The 16,740-nt window shown below is 50.1% G+C and overlaps 2 protein-coding genes across 7 annotated transcripts in view; one reads left to right on the forward strand and one right to left on the reverse strand.

The window, feature by feature from the left end:
• Positions 1-669: 669 nt before the first annotated feature.
• DNAJB1 (DnaJ heat shock protein family (Hsp40) member B1) overlaps positions 670-16,740 on the reverse strand; it is a 32,725-nt gene continuing 16,654 nt past the window's right edge. Inside the window, exons 3-7 of one of the 4 annotated variants that reach the window (XM_059060757.2) lie at positions 12,198-12,310; positions 11,742-11,910; positions 9,983-10,103; positions 2,367-2,947; positions 670-2,064 (exon numbers count right to left, since the gene is read on the reverse strand). In XM_059060757.2, coding sequence (XP_058916740.1) covers positions 1,834-2,064; positions 2,367-2,858 — 723 coding nt within the window. In that variant the 5' untranslated portion in view covers positions 2,859-2,947; positions 9,983-10,103; positions 11,742-11,910; positions 12,198-12,310 and the 3' untranslated portion in view covers positions 670-1,833. Of the gene's footprint in view, positions 2,065-2,366; positions 2,948-4,184; positions 4,605-9,982; positions 10,104-11,741; positions 11,911-12,197; positions 12,311-16,740 lie in introns of those variants that run through there. The other 3 variants (XM_067032701.1, XM_059060755.2, XM_067032702.1) reach the window with 3 other exon arrangements.
• The window catches only part of TECR (trans-2,3-enoyl-CoA reductase), a 35,157-nt gene continuing 22,019 nt past the window's right edge, over positions 3,603-16,740 (forward strand). Inside the window, exon 1 of one of the 3 annotated variants that reach the window (XM_059060751.2) lies at positions 3,603-3,653. In XM_059060751.2, coding sequence (XP_058916734.1) covers positions 3,618-3,653 — 36 coding nt within the window. In that variant the 5' untranslated portion in view covers positions 3,603-3,617. Of the gene's footprint in view, positions 3,654-11,166; positions 11,387-15,444; positions 15,662-16,740 lie in introns of those variants that run through there. The other 2 variants (XM_059060753.2, XM_067032700.1) reach the window with 2 other exon arrangements.

A 16,740-nucleotide genomic window follows, 5' to 3' on the forward strand; every position in this document is an offset into this window, starting at 1 on the left:
GCACTGCTCTTAGACTGTTTTCAGTGGTTAAATTCTTTCAGTGGGAAGGGAAAGCCACTCCTAGGTTGACGTTAAACATGGTGTTAAGTTTTTACATCAAGACGTTTCACAGCAAAATAGCAATACATTGTTTTCCGCCTGTGTAATTACTTACCTTAAAATAAAACCAGTTCCTTAAAAAAAGTTGCACAGTAAAAGCAGTTTCAGTGGCCTGCAAATAAAGGGAGGGCAGGAAATAGGTCTTCACCAGGGCAGGGCCAGCCCTGGGCTGGAATCCTAGTCTGGTTTGGCCAGGGTCTGCCTGACACCAGCCTGTTCTAGCAAGTAAGGAGTGGGGGGAGATTAAGAGTAGAACATACACCTCCCTTTGGCCCCAGCAACCCGACCTTGGAAGATTGGGAGGGGACCTGCTTAACTTTGGCCCCAACCTTCACAAAAAGCAAGCTCGGAATCCAGCGGGCTCTCTGGACGCCTGGATGGAGTCCTGTGGGTTGCTGTTACCCACGCCACATCCAGCTCAAGGCGGGTGACCTCTCTCCCTTGCAGAGGGCTCCTGCCTTCTGTTCACCCCTCCCTCCCACCCACCCACCCTGGTTGCCTCTGGAGGGCTGCCCAGACCCCACCCCAGCCCGCCAGCAGAGCCCTCAAACAGTCACAGGACCGCTCCCCTGAGGTTTAGCATCAGTCTTTAATGCTGTCACACTGCACATTGACAAGTCACACACTTTGGTCTTGTGTTGGCAGTGGCAACTTACAATGAGTCTAAAGGTCTGAGCACCAGACCGGCCAGCAAGGAACAGAGACTTGCTCCTACGTGCCTCCCCCCGCCCCCACCAGGTTCCTTCCGAATTCCATCATGGCGCCTTACAGAGAGCAGCAGCTGCCGTGGACTGGTTTTGAGTGTGCACCAACTTTACACGGAATTATAAAAACATATTTACAGACGTTCCACAGTGCTCCTGTAATCAGAAGCAAAGACCCTTTTATCAAAAGGGATTATACCTAGGGCTGTGCAAAATGCAAAAGGATCAGATCCTTTTGAGAGTCCAGAGTCCGTTAAACGAAAAATTACCTGGGCCACTGGTAAATCCCAGGTGCGCCAAAAGATTGCCTTACAGAAAAGGAAAGTGAGCGCACTCAGCCTTGGAGCCAGGGGTCGAGAAGACCCCCTGCTCCGGCCAGGGCCCCAGACGCTCGAGGGAGAGGCAGCTGCACAAGTTACTCGCTCACTGGAGGCCGGCTCCCTTGGTCTTGCTGGAACGAGAGAGGTATTGCTTGTGGGAGCCGGTGAGGCAGTTCGGCAAAAATAGTCTAGGTTCTCAATTTGAGATGGCAAGAGAAAAGACGGGATTCTTCAGGGGAAGAGTAAGACGTGGGAGACAAATACAGAATAAAACATGAACTGATTATACAACAGAAACTGAGGAGTGTACAGGGTCTGGTAACCAAGAAGGCAGGTCCATACCACATCTAACATCTGCAAGCAAAGGGACTACAGAGGGATCAAGTCCAGCTATGGGTCTGCCTCTCCCCCTGGGCAGGGCCTGGTGGAGGAGGGTGTGGGCCCATCCAGGAGGGCGACAGGACCCAGAGGGGCAGACTGGACTGCCTTTTCCTGCTGTCCCCACCACCTGCCACCCTACCGCTAGAAAAACCACTTAAGTCTGGTGCACGACTTTAAAAGACTGTAATATATTCTCTGGAAAACATTCAGCAGTACGAATGCCCACCCTGGGCCCTCCCGCCCTCTCGCGGGTCCACAGCTGGTGGAACAGTCTGGAAATCCTTGAGCTCTGGAAAGGTCCCTGGTCAGTCCTTGGGGAACACAGTTGACTATATCGGAAGAACCTGCTCAAGAACGGTTCTTGACGTCTGGGGAATCCTTTCGGGGAAGATCACTTCAAACTCAATAATGAGGTCCCCACGTTTCTCGGGCATTTTGGGGAGAGGAAGTCCTTCTCCAGGAACTTTTCGCCTCATGCCAGGCCTGATGACATCTTTAAATACAACAGGTATGGTCCTGCCGTCCAGAGTTGGGACATTCACTGTACAGCCACACAGAGCCTTAGAAAGCAAATGGACAACATTAGACAGAGAGTAGCTTCGGAAGCTCACATCCTTCCCAGAGGTTGTTTAATATAGGGTAAGCACCATGAAACCTTTGTAGCTAAGACCCTGCCCCCAGATCCACCCACGTCACCAGCACAGAAACTCTGGAAAAACAGAGCACTGCAAAGTCTTGTTGCTACTGTACCTCCCAAGCCTGGCACGCACCAAGAGCTCAGAAATATGTGTCAAGCAAATACTGAACTGTGTCAAAAAGCAGTCTTCTCCCTCCACAGACGTTGCCCTGCCTAGTGCCTTACCTCCCGAAGGGTGATCCTGGCTGGGTAAATGACATCAGAGCCGTCTCTCTTAAAGATATTGTGTGGCTTGTCCTTTAAAACAAAGACGATGTCGGCTGGAATGTTGTTGGAGGTCTGGTCTCCTTCCTTGGGGAAGGTGATTTTGGTCCCTTCTTTCCAACCCCGCTTCACTTCAATGGTCAAGATTTTGTCTTCATTGCGAATGCTCTTTCCATCAGGGTTCAGCCGCTTATGAGAGATTTTCATTTTCTTGGTACAGCCACTATAGATCTCTTCAAGTGATACCCTAAGGTCATGGGTGACAGGGGGATCTTGCTTCCTTCGGGTGGGCTCTTGGGCAGGGCGGGAGCGGCCAAAGTTCATGTTGGTGAAGCCACCCATGCCCATAGGGAAGCCTGAGAATGGGTCATCGATGTCCATGCCTTCCTCTCCGTTGCGCTGCCCAAAAAAGGTGTCAAAGGGATTTCGGCCACCGAAGAACTCAGCAAACATGGCGTGAGGGTCTCCATGGAATGTGTAGCTGAAAGAGGTACCGTTAGCACCACCGCTGCTCCCGCCACTGGGGCCACTGCCCTTTAGGCCTGAAAAGCAAAAGCAGAAGAAATCAGATGGCTGGCTAGGAGCTTAGCTCTCCAGGAGCTTTCTTTAAGGAAAAAAGCTTAGGAGCCATTGCTGGAGGAATTTTTTAAGCCTGTCTGGGAAGAATAAGGAAGAACCCCAAGCTTTTACCGCCCACTTGCAGCGGCAAAAACAGAACCCTTACTCCCCAAGGTAGGTAGGTCATTGTAGCATGACAGTGGTGAAAGGCTCAAGCTCTGAGATGGCCATATCTCTGGGGGTCACCCAGGTCCTCACACCTGAGTAACCCATCCTTCCTGCAATGTTACAAGGAGTACAAAGAATTCACTAACAGATTCGATGAAAAAAGCACAACCCAGGATCAATTTTCACTAAATGTTTACTCTTAAATACTTTAGGGCTAGAGACGTGTGGGAGGGTAGAGATGAAGAGATGAAGGTGAAACTGTAAACGGAGACTTTCAAATTCTCACACCCTGGCACTTACTGCCACCGTTCTTATATAAAAAGTCACTTCTTTCTGAAAACCAAGCCCAGAAGCCAGCCTGAGTCATCAACGGGCAACTGGACAACAAGAAAGCTTTCTTTTCCCCTGAGGAGGGCTACCCCGGGGAGGCTGGGCCTCTGGGCCTCATTGTGGCCCCATTGCGGCCCCATTGCTCCATGCATCTTGATGGCCGACTATGTGCCCGGCACGGCACGGAGCCAGGTAAGCACTTTACAGGGATTACCTCATTCCACCCTCAGAGAGCCCCGGGAGGTCGCTCGGCGTTAACTGTCACTATCGTTTGCAGGCTCACTACACGCAGGCTGTGCCCGGCGCTCAGCCAGAGGCCCCGCCCTGCACCCCAGGGCGGCAGAGCCTCCAACCTCGCCCAGGTGAGCCTAGGGCCCGCGAGGCCACAATGCCACCAGTCAAGATAGGCCTCCGAACCCTCTCCTTCTGCACCCGCACCCCCCCGACCGATCGGGGCCGTGGGCGGAGGCGGGCGCCCAGGGAGGGGCAGCCCCAGACATACTAGAAGCTTCTGGACCAGCAGCGCAGCCAGGGCTGCTCCTCCCATCGGGCGGCCGCCTATCCGAGAGTGGAGGCCCTTGTGGCCAGAGGGCGGGGGCTACTCGCCCCCGGGGGCAGGAGCGCATCCCACGCCCCGGGACGCCGCAGCGTGGCCGCTGTGCCTCGGTTTCTCGGCCTGTCAAACGGCGGGGCCGCGCCCCCGGCCGCGCGCGCGCACACTACCTTCCTCCCCATAGCGGTCGAAGATCTCGCGCTTGCGCGGGTCGCTGAGCACGTCGTAGGCCTCGGCGATCTCCTTGAACTTCTCCTCGGCGCCGGTCTCCTTGTTCTTGTCCGGGTGGTAACGCAGCGCCTGGCGACGGTAGGCCCTCTTGATCTCCTCATCCGACGCACCGCGGGCCAGGCCCAGCGTCTGGTAATAGTCCTTGCCCATTGCCCGCCCCTGCGGCCAGCCACCCAGCTGTAGCCGTCCCCCGGCTCCGCCGCCGCCCGCTCCCGAAGTCTATATACCCGCCCGGCGGAAGCTTCCAGAGCCCGCCGGCCCCCTCCAGAACCTTCCGCCCCGCCCCCTACGCAGTTTTGATCAATCGCCGCCGCCCAGGCTGCGACGCGCAACATCCGGGGCGGGGCCGCACCGCCAACAGCCCCCTGCGCGCGGCCCCGCCCCTTCCCCGGCAACACCTCCCCGTGGAGCGCACCCCCGGGAGACGGAGGCCCCGCCCACCCTCCGCGGGAACCAATAGCGATCTTGTTTTACTGCTCCTGACGACCCGGCCGGCCGCGCAGCCCTCCCCCTGCCTAGGTCAATAGGTTACGACGCGCTGCTCCGGGTAGGGGTTGGGTCTCTTTAGCAGAAGCAGACGAGCCCGGTTTTATCTCACAGGGCATGGGAATCAGTCCCTGCCAGGAGTCTGGGGGCGAGGGTAGTTACCTAATCTTTCCTTGCCCCAGACACCCACCCTCCTTCTGGGACTAAAATTACCCACCTGTCTTCTACCAGCTGTGGGGAGAATGCGCTTGGGAGCCTCGGTACTGTCCCTGTCCTCACCCATACAGTACCCTGTAAAGCGAGGTGAGCACCCGGGACCAAAGTTCATCTCCCTGGAGAGGTCTTCTCAGTCCATCTCCTCAAGCTTTTCAGTTTACCGTATTGTCAAGAACCGCTGCCACTGAAATTTGAAATTACCCTGTTCCTTGGTTTTCATGCTAAATGTCACCCTCCTCCCAGCCTGCGATCACCACGAGGGCAGGGATTGGGTCTTGTCAGTGCTGGGTCTCCAGTGCCAGAAACGTGTCTGGGACCGACGCTTTGTAAATATTCCTGGCTATTTTTAATACACCTGCTTCTTTTTCCCCTCCTCACTACCTTTATGATTTGGGGGAGACGTGGGCGTGTCATACACCTCTCAGGACCTCTGTTTCCTCATCTGTGGGCAACATGATCCCCCTTTCGGCTCAGAGTCTGGGGTGTCTGTGGTCAGGGGCAGGGCTGACGGGGTAAGAAGGCTCAGAAAGGGGTGCCACCTGAGAAGGGAAGGGTGGGGTAGGTGGTGGTGCCCTGTGAAGGGGAGAGGTTCCTGGAAGAATTGCTTGGGAGGTCTGGGCGGTGTGACACTGGCTCTGGAGCCAGACAGCCCGGTTTCATTCTTGGTTCCAGCTCTTCCTGGCTGTTTGATTTTGGGCTGGTTACTGAGCCTTCCAGGGCCTTTAGCTGCCTCATGTGTACCATGTGGGTAGTAGTTGTACCTGCCTCATAGGGCTTTGAAGTTGACGTTGATCCAACATTTGTGAAGTGACCAGGACAGGCCTGGCCTAGAGGAAGTGCTGTCAAAGGGGTGACTAGCCATCTGGTTGAATGGTGGGCTGCTGAGCCACCCGCTTCCTGGCAAAAAACTTCTGGTAACTACTGCCCTTGTGCAGGCTGGAACTCCTGAGAAAGATGCATGGCCTTCCCCTGCTGTCTAGCAGGGGGATTCTGGCCATCCCTGGCCACCCCCGACCCCAGAGTAACCGTGTCAGTAAGGACCCTGGACTAGGAAACACACCAGCTGACCTGGGAGGATGAGTCTGGGCTGGGTGCCCAGGGGCACAGCACTGCAGGGTTCCTGAACCAATCATGGAGGGGAGATAGTTTGATTTTTTTAAAAGCTACATAAACAGATAGCAGGAGAGTCACCATGGGGAAAAACTCAGAGCTTGTGGATTTCCTCACACTTATAAATTTAAGAGTTAACAGATGTGGCAGCCTCCAAGGGTCTGCACATAGCTCTGAGTGGGCCAAAAACATCATGTGAAGGGTGTCCTTGTGTTTAGGGGAAACCTGAGAGCTGGGAACTCTCCCTTCCTTGAGCAAGCCTGGGTCATGTTCAAGAAGTTTTAATTGTTTAAACCCCCCCCAAAAGAAAAAAACAAAAACAAAACTCAACATCTCTTCTTATGGCTATGATTCTTTGACCTGGATACTCACTGGGCACTTTGGAATGTTATTGGAAAAGTGGCCTCTGCAGAAATCTCAGCAGAGGTTTGAGCTCTCAACTCAGAGAAGAAGAGAAGATGTGATGGGGAGTTGTATGCATTGCCTTGGCTAGCCAATTGTACCCAGTTATTCAATTAAACACTAATCTAAGTGCTGCTGTGAAGGTGTTTTGTAGATGTGGTTAGGTTAACATCTATAATCAGTTGACTCTAAGTACAGGAGACGACCATTGGTATTGTGGGTGGACCTCATCCAATCAGTTGAAAGGCTTCAAAAGCAAACACTGAGGGAATTCCCTGGTGGTACAGTGGTTAGGGTTCTGTGCTCTCACTGCTGAAGGCTAGGGTTCATTCCTGGGTTGGGGAACTAAGATCCCACAAGCCGCGAGGCCAAAAAAAAAAAAAAGAAAAGAAAAAGAAAAGCAAACAGTGAAAGACCTTAAAAGCAAATACTGAGGTTTCCCTGAGGATGAAGCATCAATTCCTGGCCAAGAGTTTCCAGCCTGCTGGTCTGCTCTACAGATTTCAGACTTGCCTTGCCAGCCCCTACAATCGTGGGAGCCAATGCCTGAAATAAATCTCTTAATACACAGACACACTCACAAACACATATATCCTACTGGTTCTGTTCTTCGGTATCCAATAGAAACCTAATATAAGAACTAAGCAGGATTTCCCTGGTGGCGCGATGGTTGAGAATCCGCCTGTCAATGCAGGGGACACAGGTTTGATCCCTGGTCCAGGAAGCTCCCACATGACGTGGAGCAACTACTACTACTGAGCCTGCGCTCTTAGAGCCCACGAGCCACAACTACTGAAGCCTGCATGCCCTAGAGCCCGCGCGCCGCAACAAGAGAAGCCACCGCAATGAGAAGCCCGTGTACCACAACGAAGAGCAACCCCCGCCTCACTGCAACCAGAGAAAGCCCGCGCGCAGCAACGAAGACCCAACTCAGCCAAAAATAAATTTAAAAAATAAAAAGAACTAAGCAGGTGAGTCTGGAGTCGGTCAGCCTCCGCTGAAATCCTGGACTCACTATTTACTTATTTACTGCCTGTGTGATCTTGCACAATTTGCTCTACCTCTCGAATTGCTAGGTATGTCCTCCATAAAATGGGATAAGGGTAGATCTTACCTCCCAGGGTTGCTATGTGGATGAATTTGAGAGGGGCCAGGAAACGAACATCATAATAATAGCTAACACTGACATTGTCCTACTCTGTGTCAAGCTGGTTCCAAGCACTTGATGTGTATTAATTCATTTAATCCTGACAATAATCCTATGAGGTTGGACTGTCATTACCTCTGTTTTACCGGTAGGGAAACTGAGGCTCTGAGAGGTCATGTGACTTGCCTGAAGTCACCCAGTGAATAAAATGCTGAGGTGTAAAGTGTTTAGCATACTGAGTATTTATGGTAAGCACTCAGCTTATGTTAAGATGTGATTCAGATGATGATAAAGACTTAATTTTTTTTAAAAAGCATCGCCATTTTTTTCAACTCTTCTCTTCATGAAAAAGAACTTCAAAAGCATTACAGCCATACAAGCTAACAATCTTCCCCTGGTGGAATACCCATGTGAAATAAAAACCTATGTTCACATAAAAAACCTATGAGCAAATAGTTATCAAGGCTTTATTTGTCATTACCAACAGCCATTAAAACTTAAATATCCTTCAGTGGGTGAATGAATAAACTGTGATCTGGCAACATGATGGAATACTATTCGGCCATAAAAAAAGACTGAGCTACTGACACAGGAAACAATGCAGAGGAACCGCAAATGCATTATGTTAATGAAAGAAGGCAGATTCAAAAGTCTATTTACTGTGTGATTCCATTTTAAAGGACCTCTGGAAAAGACAAGAGAATTTTTTTTTTTTTTTTTTTGCAGTACGCGGGCCTCTCACCGTTGTGGCCTCTCCCTTGCGGAGCACAGGCTCTGGCCGCGCAGGCTCAGCGGCCATGGCTCACGGGCCCAGCCGCTCTGCGGCATGTGGGATCTTCCCGGACCGGGGCACAAACCCGTGTGCCCTGCATTGGCAGGCGGACTCTCAACCACTGCACCACTAGGGAAGCCCAAGGCAAGAGTATTGATGCAGAAATTGGATCAGTGGTTTCCAGGGGCTGGGATCTGCTGCAAAGGGATACAGGGGAATTTGGGGGAATGATGGAAATGTTCTATATCTTGATTGTGGTGGTGGTTACATGTCTGTATTTATTCAGAACCGTACACTAAAAAAGGTGAATTTTACTGTATGTAAATTATACGTCAATAAAAAGAAAGAAAATAAATCCCATGGACTTAAAAATAAAAATTAAAAAGGCAGACAAGATAGAACTTGGGAAACCTCTCTCTGGGGCTCCTGACACAGTGGAAAGTTGCTAACCAGCCCTGGCTTGTCTGCTATAGGCTTTACCTTCCCTCACACGGCTCTGAATCAGCTTGATCACACACCCCAAAACAAGCCAAGCCAGGTTCCTGGAAGAATCAAGATCCTATCTTACTTGCATGTGGGAAATAGAATTTCCCCTTTGGAAACTGCTCTAAGGGACTTACCACATTTGGCTCAGCAAATACCAAATGTATTTACTTGTCACCATTATGAATCAGCCACTGCGCTGGACAGTCTAGCTGTGTCCCTACCAACAGGTACAGTCACAGCCATGGTACCGTGTCATGAATGGCTTGAACAAAGTGGCCAGTCTTCATTCTGAGGGTGGATTTGGTTTCTGCTGGAAGGCTGATTACTGAAAGCCAGGTGAGGCCAACAAGGGGTCCTCACACCTGTAATACCCATCAAAAACAAAGGACTTCTTTGCAGGCTGGATCATGCCTTTCTATGCATTTCTTGTAGGTGAGGAGAGGGGCGGAAATTATCTTTATGCCTCGGCTGGCACACAGCATAGTAGGTTCACAAAATTATTTGGTGCCTGTTGAGTTCAGGGCTCAGGGCAGCAGTCTCAAAAGGGAAATTCCAGAATGTTCTGAGTCTGTAGGAATGTGTGTGGAATCTCCAAAAATGACATCTATTTGGACACCAGACGCCTTACCTAGCTGGAACCCAGTGATAGGGAAGACATGCCTACTCAGACCACATTGGAGAAGCTGGAAATTCGCAGAACTGGCAAAGGAGCAAAACATGGCTGGGTTTTAGGGGTTCAACCCTGCCCCCTCAGCATCTCAAAAGTAGACACCTCAAGTAACTCAACTTCGTACGATTTACACTTGTGGCCTCTGAGCGAGTAGTCCCCCATCACCCTCCATGAGGCCAGGGAATGAGGCCTCTCGGTACATAAAGGATCACAAGATACTGTGAGCCCCACAACTGCTAACAGGAAGAGATCTGTACAAGAGAAAGTACAAGTATAAAACACTATGTTTTCATCTGTTTTGCCCAGATAGGCCCGATGAAAAAGGTAATGAATTTCTGAAGACCACAGCCTTAGCTTCCTTTACTTGGAGACAGGGGTCCCCAAAAGCTGTAGCTTCAGAAGTCTCTAGAGCCTAACCTGGATGACTAAGTGCTGAGCATTGACTCACCTTCTCCCTGCCCTCTCCTGTGAATCAGAGATCTATCTTTGACGACTTCTCACCATGTCCCTGATGCCAGGCCTCTGAGTTCTGAAGGGTTCAACAATAGATGAGGGCTCAGGGGCAGGGTCTGGAATCAGGAGAAAGGAGATAAGGTGAGGGAGTGTGCCAGGTCTTGTCTTAAGTGTGCATGAGTCTGTGTGTGTGGTGGAAACCAGCCTCCCCAGCCTGCTCATGACAATCAATGGAGCAAAAGCATGGCATGACCCCAAACCAGCACTGTCCAGTAGAGCTAATGTGAGACGCACAACTGCCAGCCACATGCAAGCTGTGTTTGATTTTAAATGTTCCAACAGCCACATTAAAGAAGTAAAAAGAAACAGGGGAATTTAATTTTAATAATGCATTTTAATCCAATATATCCAAAATAATATCATTTCAACATGTAATCAACATAAAAGGTGATTAATGAGGTTTTTTGGGTTTTTTTTACATTTTCCTTTTCATACTAAGTCTTTGAAATCGGTTTGTGTTTTATGTTTACAGCACATATCAGTTTTGACCAGCCACATTTCAAGGGCTCACTAGACACATGTGGCCAGCGGTGACCATACTGGACAGTGCAGGTAGAGACAAATGTGGCCTCCCTGCCCATCGAGTCGAGCAAGGTGGGGCGGGGGCTTGCATTTGAAAGGGGAGTGGAGACAGCTCCAGAATGGTTCCAGGGTGAGGGCGGTTCCAGAAGGCTTTTCACCACCCATTTCCCCTTTCCTTTCCTCCCATTCATCACAGATACGGGTCCCCAGCTAGAAAGGCCTCTCCATCCAGGTGCCCCAGCCCATGCCTCCAACCCCTATTCCTCTCCCGTTGCTCCCCTGTATCCCCCGGGGGCCACCCACCTCGGAATTCATCCAGTCGAGCTGCCCACCACGTGGATGCTGACTCTACGTCACTCAACTGCTAGCTCCCGCCCCCCCGCCTTGCAGTAATCTTCGCTTCCCTCGGTTTCCACAGCGACGCCAGCAAGGGGCGGGGCGGGGGGGGGGTGCGGCTCGCGGGGCGGAGGCCCCCTTTGATTGGTGGGTAGCCAAGCCCCTTTTTCTACCTTCGCCCCTCCCTCTTGTCCGCGCTCCGCCCCCTCGGTGGTCCTGCAAGCTGATTGGCTAGCCCCGTGGCGAGAGCGGCTTTTTCTCGTTCAGACCTGCCCTGCCAGGCGAGGGCGAAGTGGGCGCCCCCTGCGTTGATTGGCTGGAGGGGCGCGCGTGGCAGGGAGGAGCGAGGCGGACGCCGAGTCGCGGTTAGTCTCGCGGGGAGGTCGTGAGCGCGTGAGGTATCCCTGACAGTGTCGCGCGCAGGTAGCTGCAGCAGCAGGAGCAGTAGCCACCGTGTGAGGGAGCCATGAAGCACTCTGAGGTAAGAAACGAAGAAACGGGGGCCGAGCGACCGCCGCAGACCCATTTTTTTCTTCGTGAGACAACGGGAACCCCCCCACCTTTCTCGCTCTGTGCAGAGCCGGAAGGCGCAGGCGCAGTAGGCGCGCGTTGTGCCCCGGGGCCACTCGTAAATCGCAGTGCGCATATGCGGGGGAGGTACTTCTAATTCTGCAACCCAGGCTGTTTTGGGGTTGCCTCATCTTGGGGTCTCTGCAGGACCTGGGAAGCTTACAGGTTCCTTGCAGCTCCCCCTGCGGGATGAGTTGCAGACTTTGGCAGGGGAGGAGCGAGGGTGTGGAACCCTTGCGTCCAGTCTGAGGGTGTCTTGCACAAACCTTGCACCTTGCCTCTGCCTCGGGCTTTGGAAGGGGCTTTGCAATCTGCCCAGAGAGGCTTGACCTTTGGATCCCTTCCTCGCCAGGGAAGTCTCCCTGAGCGGCTTAGGCGGTGAAGGTGTAGCTCCAGTGCTGGCTTCCGCCGACCAGCAAAGCTGATCTTTGTTTTCTGTTAATATAAGAGATCATCTCTGTCAATCCCTGCGTGTCACCGAGGAGAAATCTCGCACCCATAGCCAGTCTTGAAGTCTAGGTCTTCTGACTCCTAACTCGGGCCTCTTTTCCTTAAAACGAAGTGTTCTGATGCACTTATCGACCTAGCTGATAGTATAATGTTAATAATTTAATTAATTATTGCTGACTTATAAGTAACATTAAATAATAAACTAATTTATTATTAAATTAATAAGGGCAATTTAAAGAGTGGTCACTTTCGTGCTCGTGAGATTCTGTTACCTTGTTTTCTTATCTTCACACCCCTGTGAGGTAGGGGACTATTAATTATTCTCGTTTTTGTAGATGGAGAAACAGTCTCAGAGATGTCAGATGACTTGCTCAAAGGTCCTGAGCTAGTAAATGCAGAACAGAGAGAGAAACTCAGGACTCCAGAGTCTCAGTTGCTAACCACTATGCCATACTGGTCCCCAAATGAAAACGAGCAGGTTGAGAGGTTTCTTGGTGTTTTTTTTCCCCTTCCTCAATTAAAAAAACTGTGGTAAAATACACATAAAATTTACCTTAACCATTTAAAAAAGTACAGTTCAGTGGCATTAAGTACATTCACATTGTTGTGCAGCCGTCACCACCATCCATCTCCAGAACTCTGTTCTTTTCATCTTGCATAACTGAAACTCTGTACTCGTTAAACACTAACCCCCCATCTCTTCTCTGCCCAGCCTCTGGCAACTGTCATTCTGCTTTCTGTCTGTGTGAATTTGATCATGTTAGGTGGCTCATATAAGTACAAGGAGAGATTTCTTGTTTTTATTCACGAGTGGAATACCACTGCTTCTGCCTACCCCCTTTACTACTACTACTACTACTACTACTACTACTACTATTGTTATTGTTATTACCTTTGGCGGTAATTTACCCAGAATATTTTGAAACCTTTAACCCAGAACTCCTTAATCATTTTTGACATGGCTCAAAAATGAGGAGGTGGGATTCAATAATCTCATGCTTCATTCAACTTTATGATTATAGATTGAAGTTCTTCTAATAAAGTTCTCCTAGTACAGTTTTCCCTCTCAAAACCTCTGTGTAACCCTGGAGGAAAAGCCACATTCACTTCGAAAGATGCCGGATGGAAGATATGTGTGGCCTTTTACAAAATGGAGTTAGTTTTGCTAGTTGGCAGGCAGATAAAGTAGGCCCCAGGGGACCCTTGGGGTGGGCACTTTTGTTCTGGGAAGCTGGGCACAGCCTGAGGCCCATGGCTTGGACTGGAGGACATGCTCTACTTTACTCAAACCCTTTCCCTCCCAGAAGGAGGGAGGAGCTTCAAACCCACTGTTCAAAGTGACCTTGGAGAAAGAAAATAAAATTGTTAATTTGCTGTGTTCTCTGTTATCATTCTCTGCTAACATTTGCAAAGTAAGCACTGAGGTGATAGCTACAGAGTTTCCGTACAGGAGGAGCAGTTGTCTTCCAGCCCAGTTGCACGCTGATCAGCTTTTTTTCTTTTTTTAAAAAATTATTATTGGGGTATAGTTGTTTTACAATGTTGTGTTAAGGCTGATCAGCCCTGGATGTTTGTTGCAGATTAATAAAAATAGCAGAGATTCTTTCCCTCACATTTAACAGTTTGAGAAAAGGTTTCAGTTATCCATAGCAAAGAATGTATTTCTGTTTGGGACTAAGTCCACCCTTCCACCTCCAAGCGACCCCCTATCCACTGAGTGATTAACACCCACCAAAAAGACCTTTTTGACTCTGAGAGAGACCTTGGAGATTATGACGTGTAATTTACAAGCGATAGAGATGCTGCTCAGAAAGGTGCAGGACTTGCTTAGTGACACTGTGAGTTAGTGAGGGTTGATATCTGATGTTTTTGGCAGGTAGGATTCCAGCTGGAGGGGAGATTTGCTGCTGCTGTGATGACAGTTTGCTGACACTGTCATTCTCCCTTCTGTGGTCTGAGAGGATGATGTGTCCCTTCAGTGGCCTAATTGAGACAAAGCAGGTAGAACAGGTCACTCTCGGGCCTTGGCTGAAGCAGTTCCTTGGAAGGTAGAGCAGGCCTTGGGATTGTCTTGGGATCAGAGCAAGGTCGATAAGGGAACTGCTTATCCGAGGCTATAGGATTTTTTTTTTTTTTTTTAATTTTGTTTTGCCATTGCACATGAGAGGTCAAAGTAATGATCCCAGTAGCAGCTCAAAAATAGTTGCTGTATTTTGTGAGTCTGTTAATTCCTGGAATGATCAGTCTCTCTCAGCCTTCTTGGGCCCAGGTCACTGCCTATTTCCCACAGCTGGGTTCCCGGAGGCAAGTCAGCCTCATCCTCGTGGGGTCCCCACTACTGCCCCATTTAGGATCTTCCACCCCCTCCCCCCCAAAAAAGGGCAGCTCTGTTGGTTCTCATCTTGTGAATAATCCTCGACCAATATGGTTCGTGCTCTAGTTTTCTCCACAGGAATAAGTACGCGAAAGTTCTGGAAGCAAGAGTTCTGGTCAAAGAGGCAATTGTTCAGAGCCGGAAAACTGGATGGAAGGTTTAAATTAAGGAGAACGTAGACTCATGTGTAATGGTGCCATAGGTGCATGGGCTTGGGACAGGCCTGGCTCTGCCACTCACTAAATAACTGTGACCCAGGGCAGGTTACTTAATCTCTCTGAGCTCCTTGGAGCAAAATCTGTTTAATTGTGACAGCAAAGGCCAGCAATAGAGAACATTATGAAATTGCTGGAAATATATCATCAAGGGGTATGCATAAAAGGAGAGGTGCTACAATCTAGTTTGATTTCCTGGTCCTTTAATAAATCTCCAAACATCCTGTAGAGTGGGAAAAAAAGCAAATAGCAAAAGATTTTATAAATTTAAAAAACATACCAAATGGGACCTAAGTGTGTGTTTATGGACATATACCTAATTAAAGGATAAATTGTAACATGAGATGAGAAATGTATGGGAATTACACAGTAGTTAGAGGAGCCATTGCTTGGGGAGAGATGGAGGGGGAGGTAAAGGCATAGGGAAGGCTTCAGCTATTTTTTTTTTTTTTTAAAGGAATCTGATGTAAATAGAGTAAAATATAAATATCTGTTTAACCTGGGAGGTGACATCCTAAGTGTCTGCTGTTTCCTATCCTGTTTTCTTCTGAATTCTTGTGTCCTTCTGAAGTAGAAGGTGAGGGATAATTTGGGGTTTTTTGGCCATCAAGCGCTGTTTTAATATGCTGGTCTCTGACTCTTGCACTTCAATTTGGTGCCTGTTTGCAGGAAAGTGTTGTGCTCTGAGATGGGGCTTGCTTGATCTCTTCACTCACACCTTTCTGCAGGCTGCATCCAGCAGGCCTTCAGAAAACGCTTTTGGGATTGATTTTGCATTTGCAGGCAGGATGGGAGCCTGGTTATGATCCCCCTCTTTCTGGGTTACTTTTTGTTGCTGGGTAATACTACCAGCGACAGGTCACATTTCTCATGTCCTTCCAAAAACCCTGAGAGGTGGGTACTCCTTGTCTCTTTGTTTTGTGGATAAAGAACCAGAGGCTCAGAATGGTGAAGGAACTTGTCCAAGGTTACATCATAGTGGAGACGGGATCCAGACCCAGGTCTGTCTGATTCCTCATCCGTAGAAGAGCCAGAGCCGCAGCATTGCTGGTGATGCTGGCAGTGCTGGTAATAACAGCGACCAGAGTTTATTGAGTCCTGTGAACACCTGATCCGGTGGGCACCAGTGATAACTTCTACTTTACAGGTAAGGAAACTGAGGCTCAGAGAAGTCGGTTAAGTTACTCAGGGTCACAGAGCCAGGAAGCAGTGGAGCTGGGCCTTGGCCTGCGGTTTGCCTGACTCCAGTGGAGGGGCCTGGGTGGAGGAGGTGGGTGGGAGAAGCCGAGTGCTGGGTGTGGCTGGGGGGGTGCAGGGCGGGGCAGCTGTTAGAGCCCCCTGGTGGGGCACTGGGGTGCAGATGGGGAACCCTGAGCCTAGGGGAGCCTCTTGAATAACTGGTTCCTGAGGAGTGAAAAAGGTGGAGGGTTGACAGCTCTGCGTGGGGAGGTGGGGACTGTGCTCCCCAAAGACTACCTGTCTTGTTAACGCAGTTGAGTTTGTTTGGGAAACCCTGTACTTTCACTGACAGTCTTGGCTGGATGAGGATGAGAAAAGCCCGAGACCTTGGGCTGGTTGGTCAAGTTCAGGCGAGGTCTTAACACCCTCCTGCTGATATCGACAGTGGCAGCTGAGGATGTTTTAATACCTGGGCACAGCCAGAGCATCATGACGAAAGCCACTACTGATACAGTGCTCACTCTAAGTGCTTTTTATCAATTAACTCATTTACCCCTCACAGTAAACCTGTGAAGTTGGTACTATTCTTATCCCTATTTTTTTTTAAATTTTAAATTTATTTATTTATCTTTGGCTGCATTGGGTCTTCGTTGCTGCTTGTGGGCTTTCTCTAGTTGTGGCGAGCGGGGGCTGCTCTTCGTTGCGGTGTGCAGGCTTCTCTTTGCGGTGGCTTCTCTTGTTGTGGAGCACAGGCTCTAGGCGCGCGGGCTTCTGTAGTTGTGGCACGGGGGCTCAGTAGTTGTGGCTCGTAGGCTCTAGAGTGCAGGCTTCAGTAGTTATGGCGCACGGGCTTAGTTGCTCTGTGGCATGTGGGATCTTCCCGGACCAGGGATCGAACCTGTGTCCCCTGCATTGGCAGGCGGATTCTTAACCACTGCGCCACCAGGGAAAGTCCTCTTATTCCCTCTTTGACAGATGGGGAAACCAGGGCCCAGAGGAGCAAAGAGATGTACCCCAGGTCACACAGCTAGTGAGCGTCAGAGCCTG

This window comes from Kogia breviceps, chromosome 4 (assembly GCF_026419965.1).
Source record: "Kogia breviceps isolate mKogBre1 chromosome 4, mKogBre1 haplotype 1, whole genome shotgun sequence".
In the NCBI taxonomy this organism is placed as follows: Eukaryota; Metazoa; Chordata; class Mammalia; order Artiodactyla; family Physeteridae; genus Kogia; species Kogia breviceps.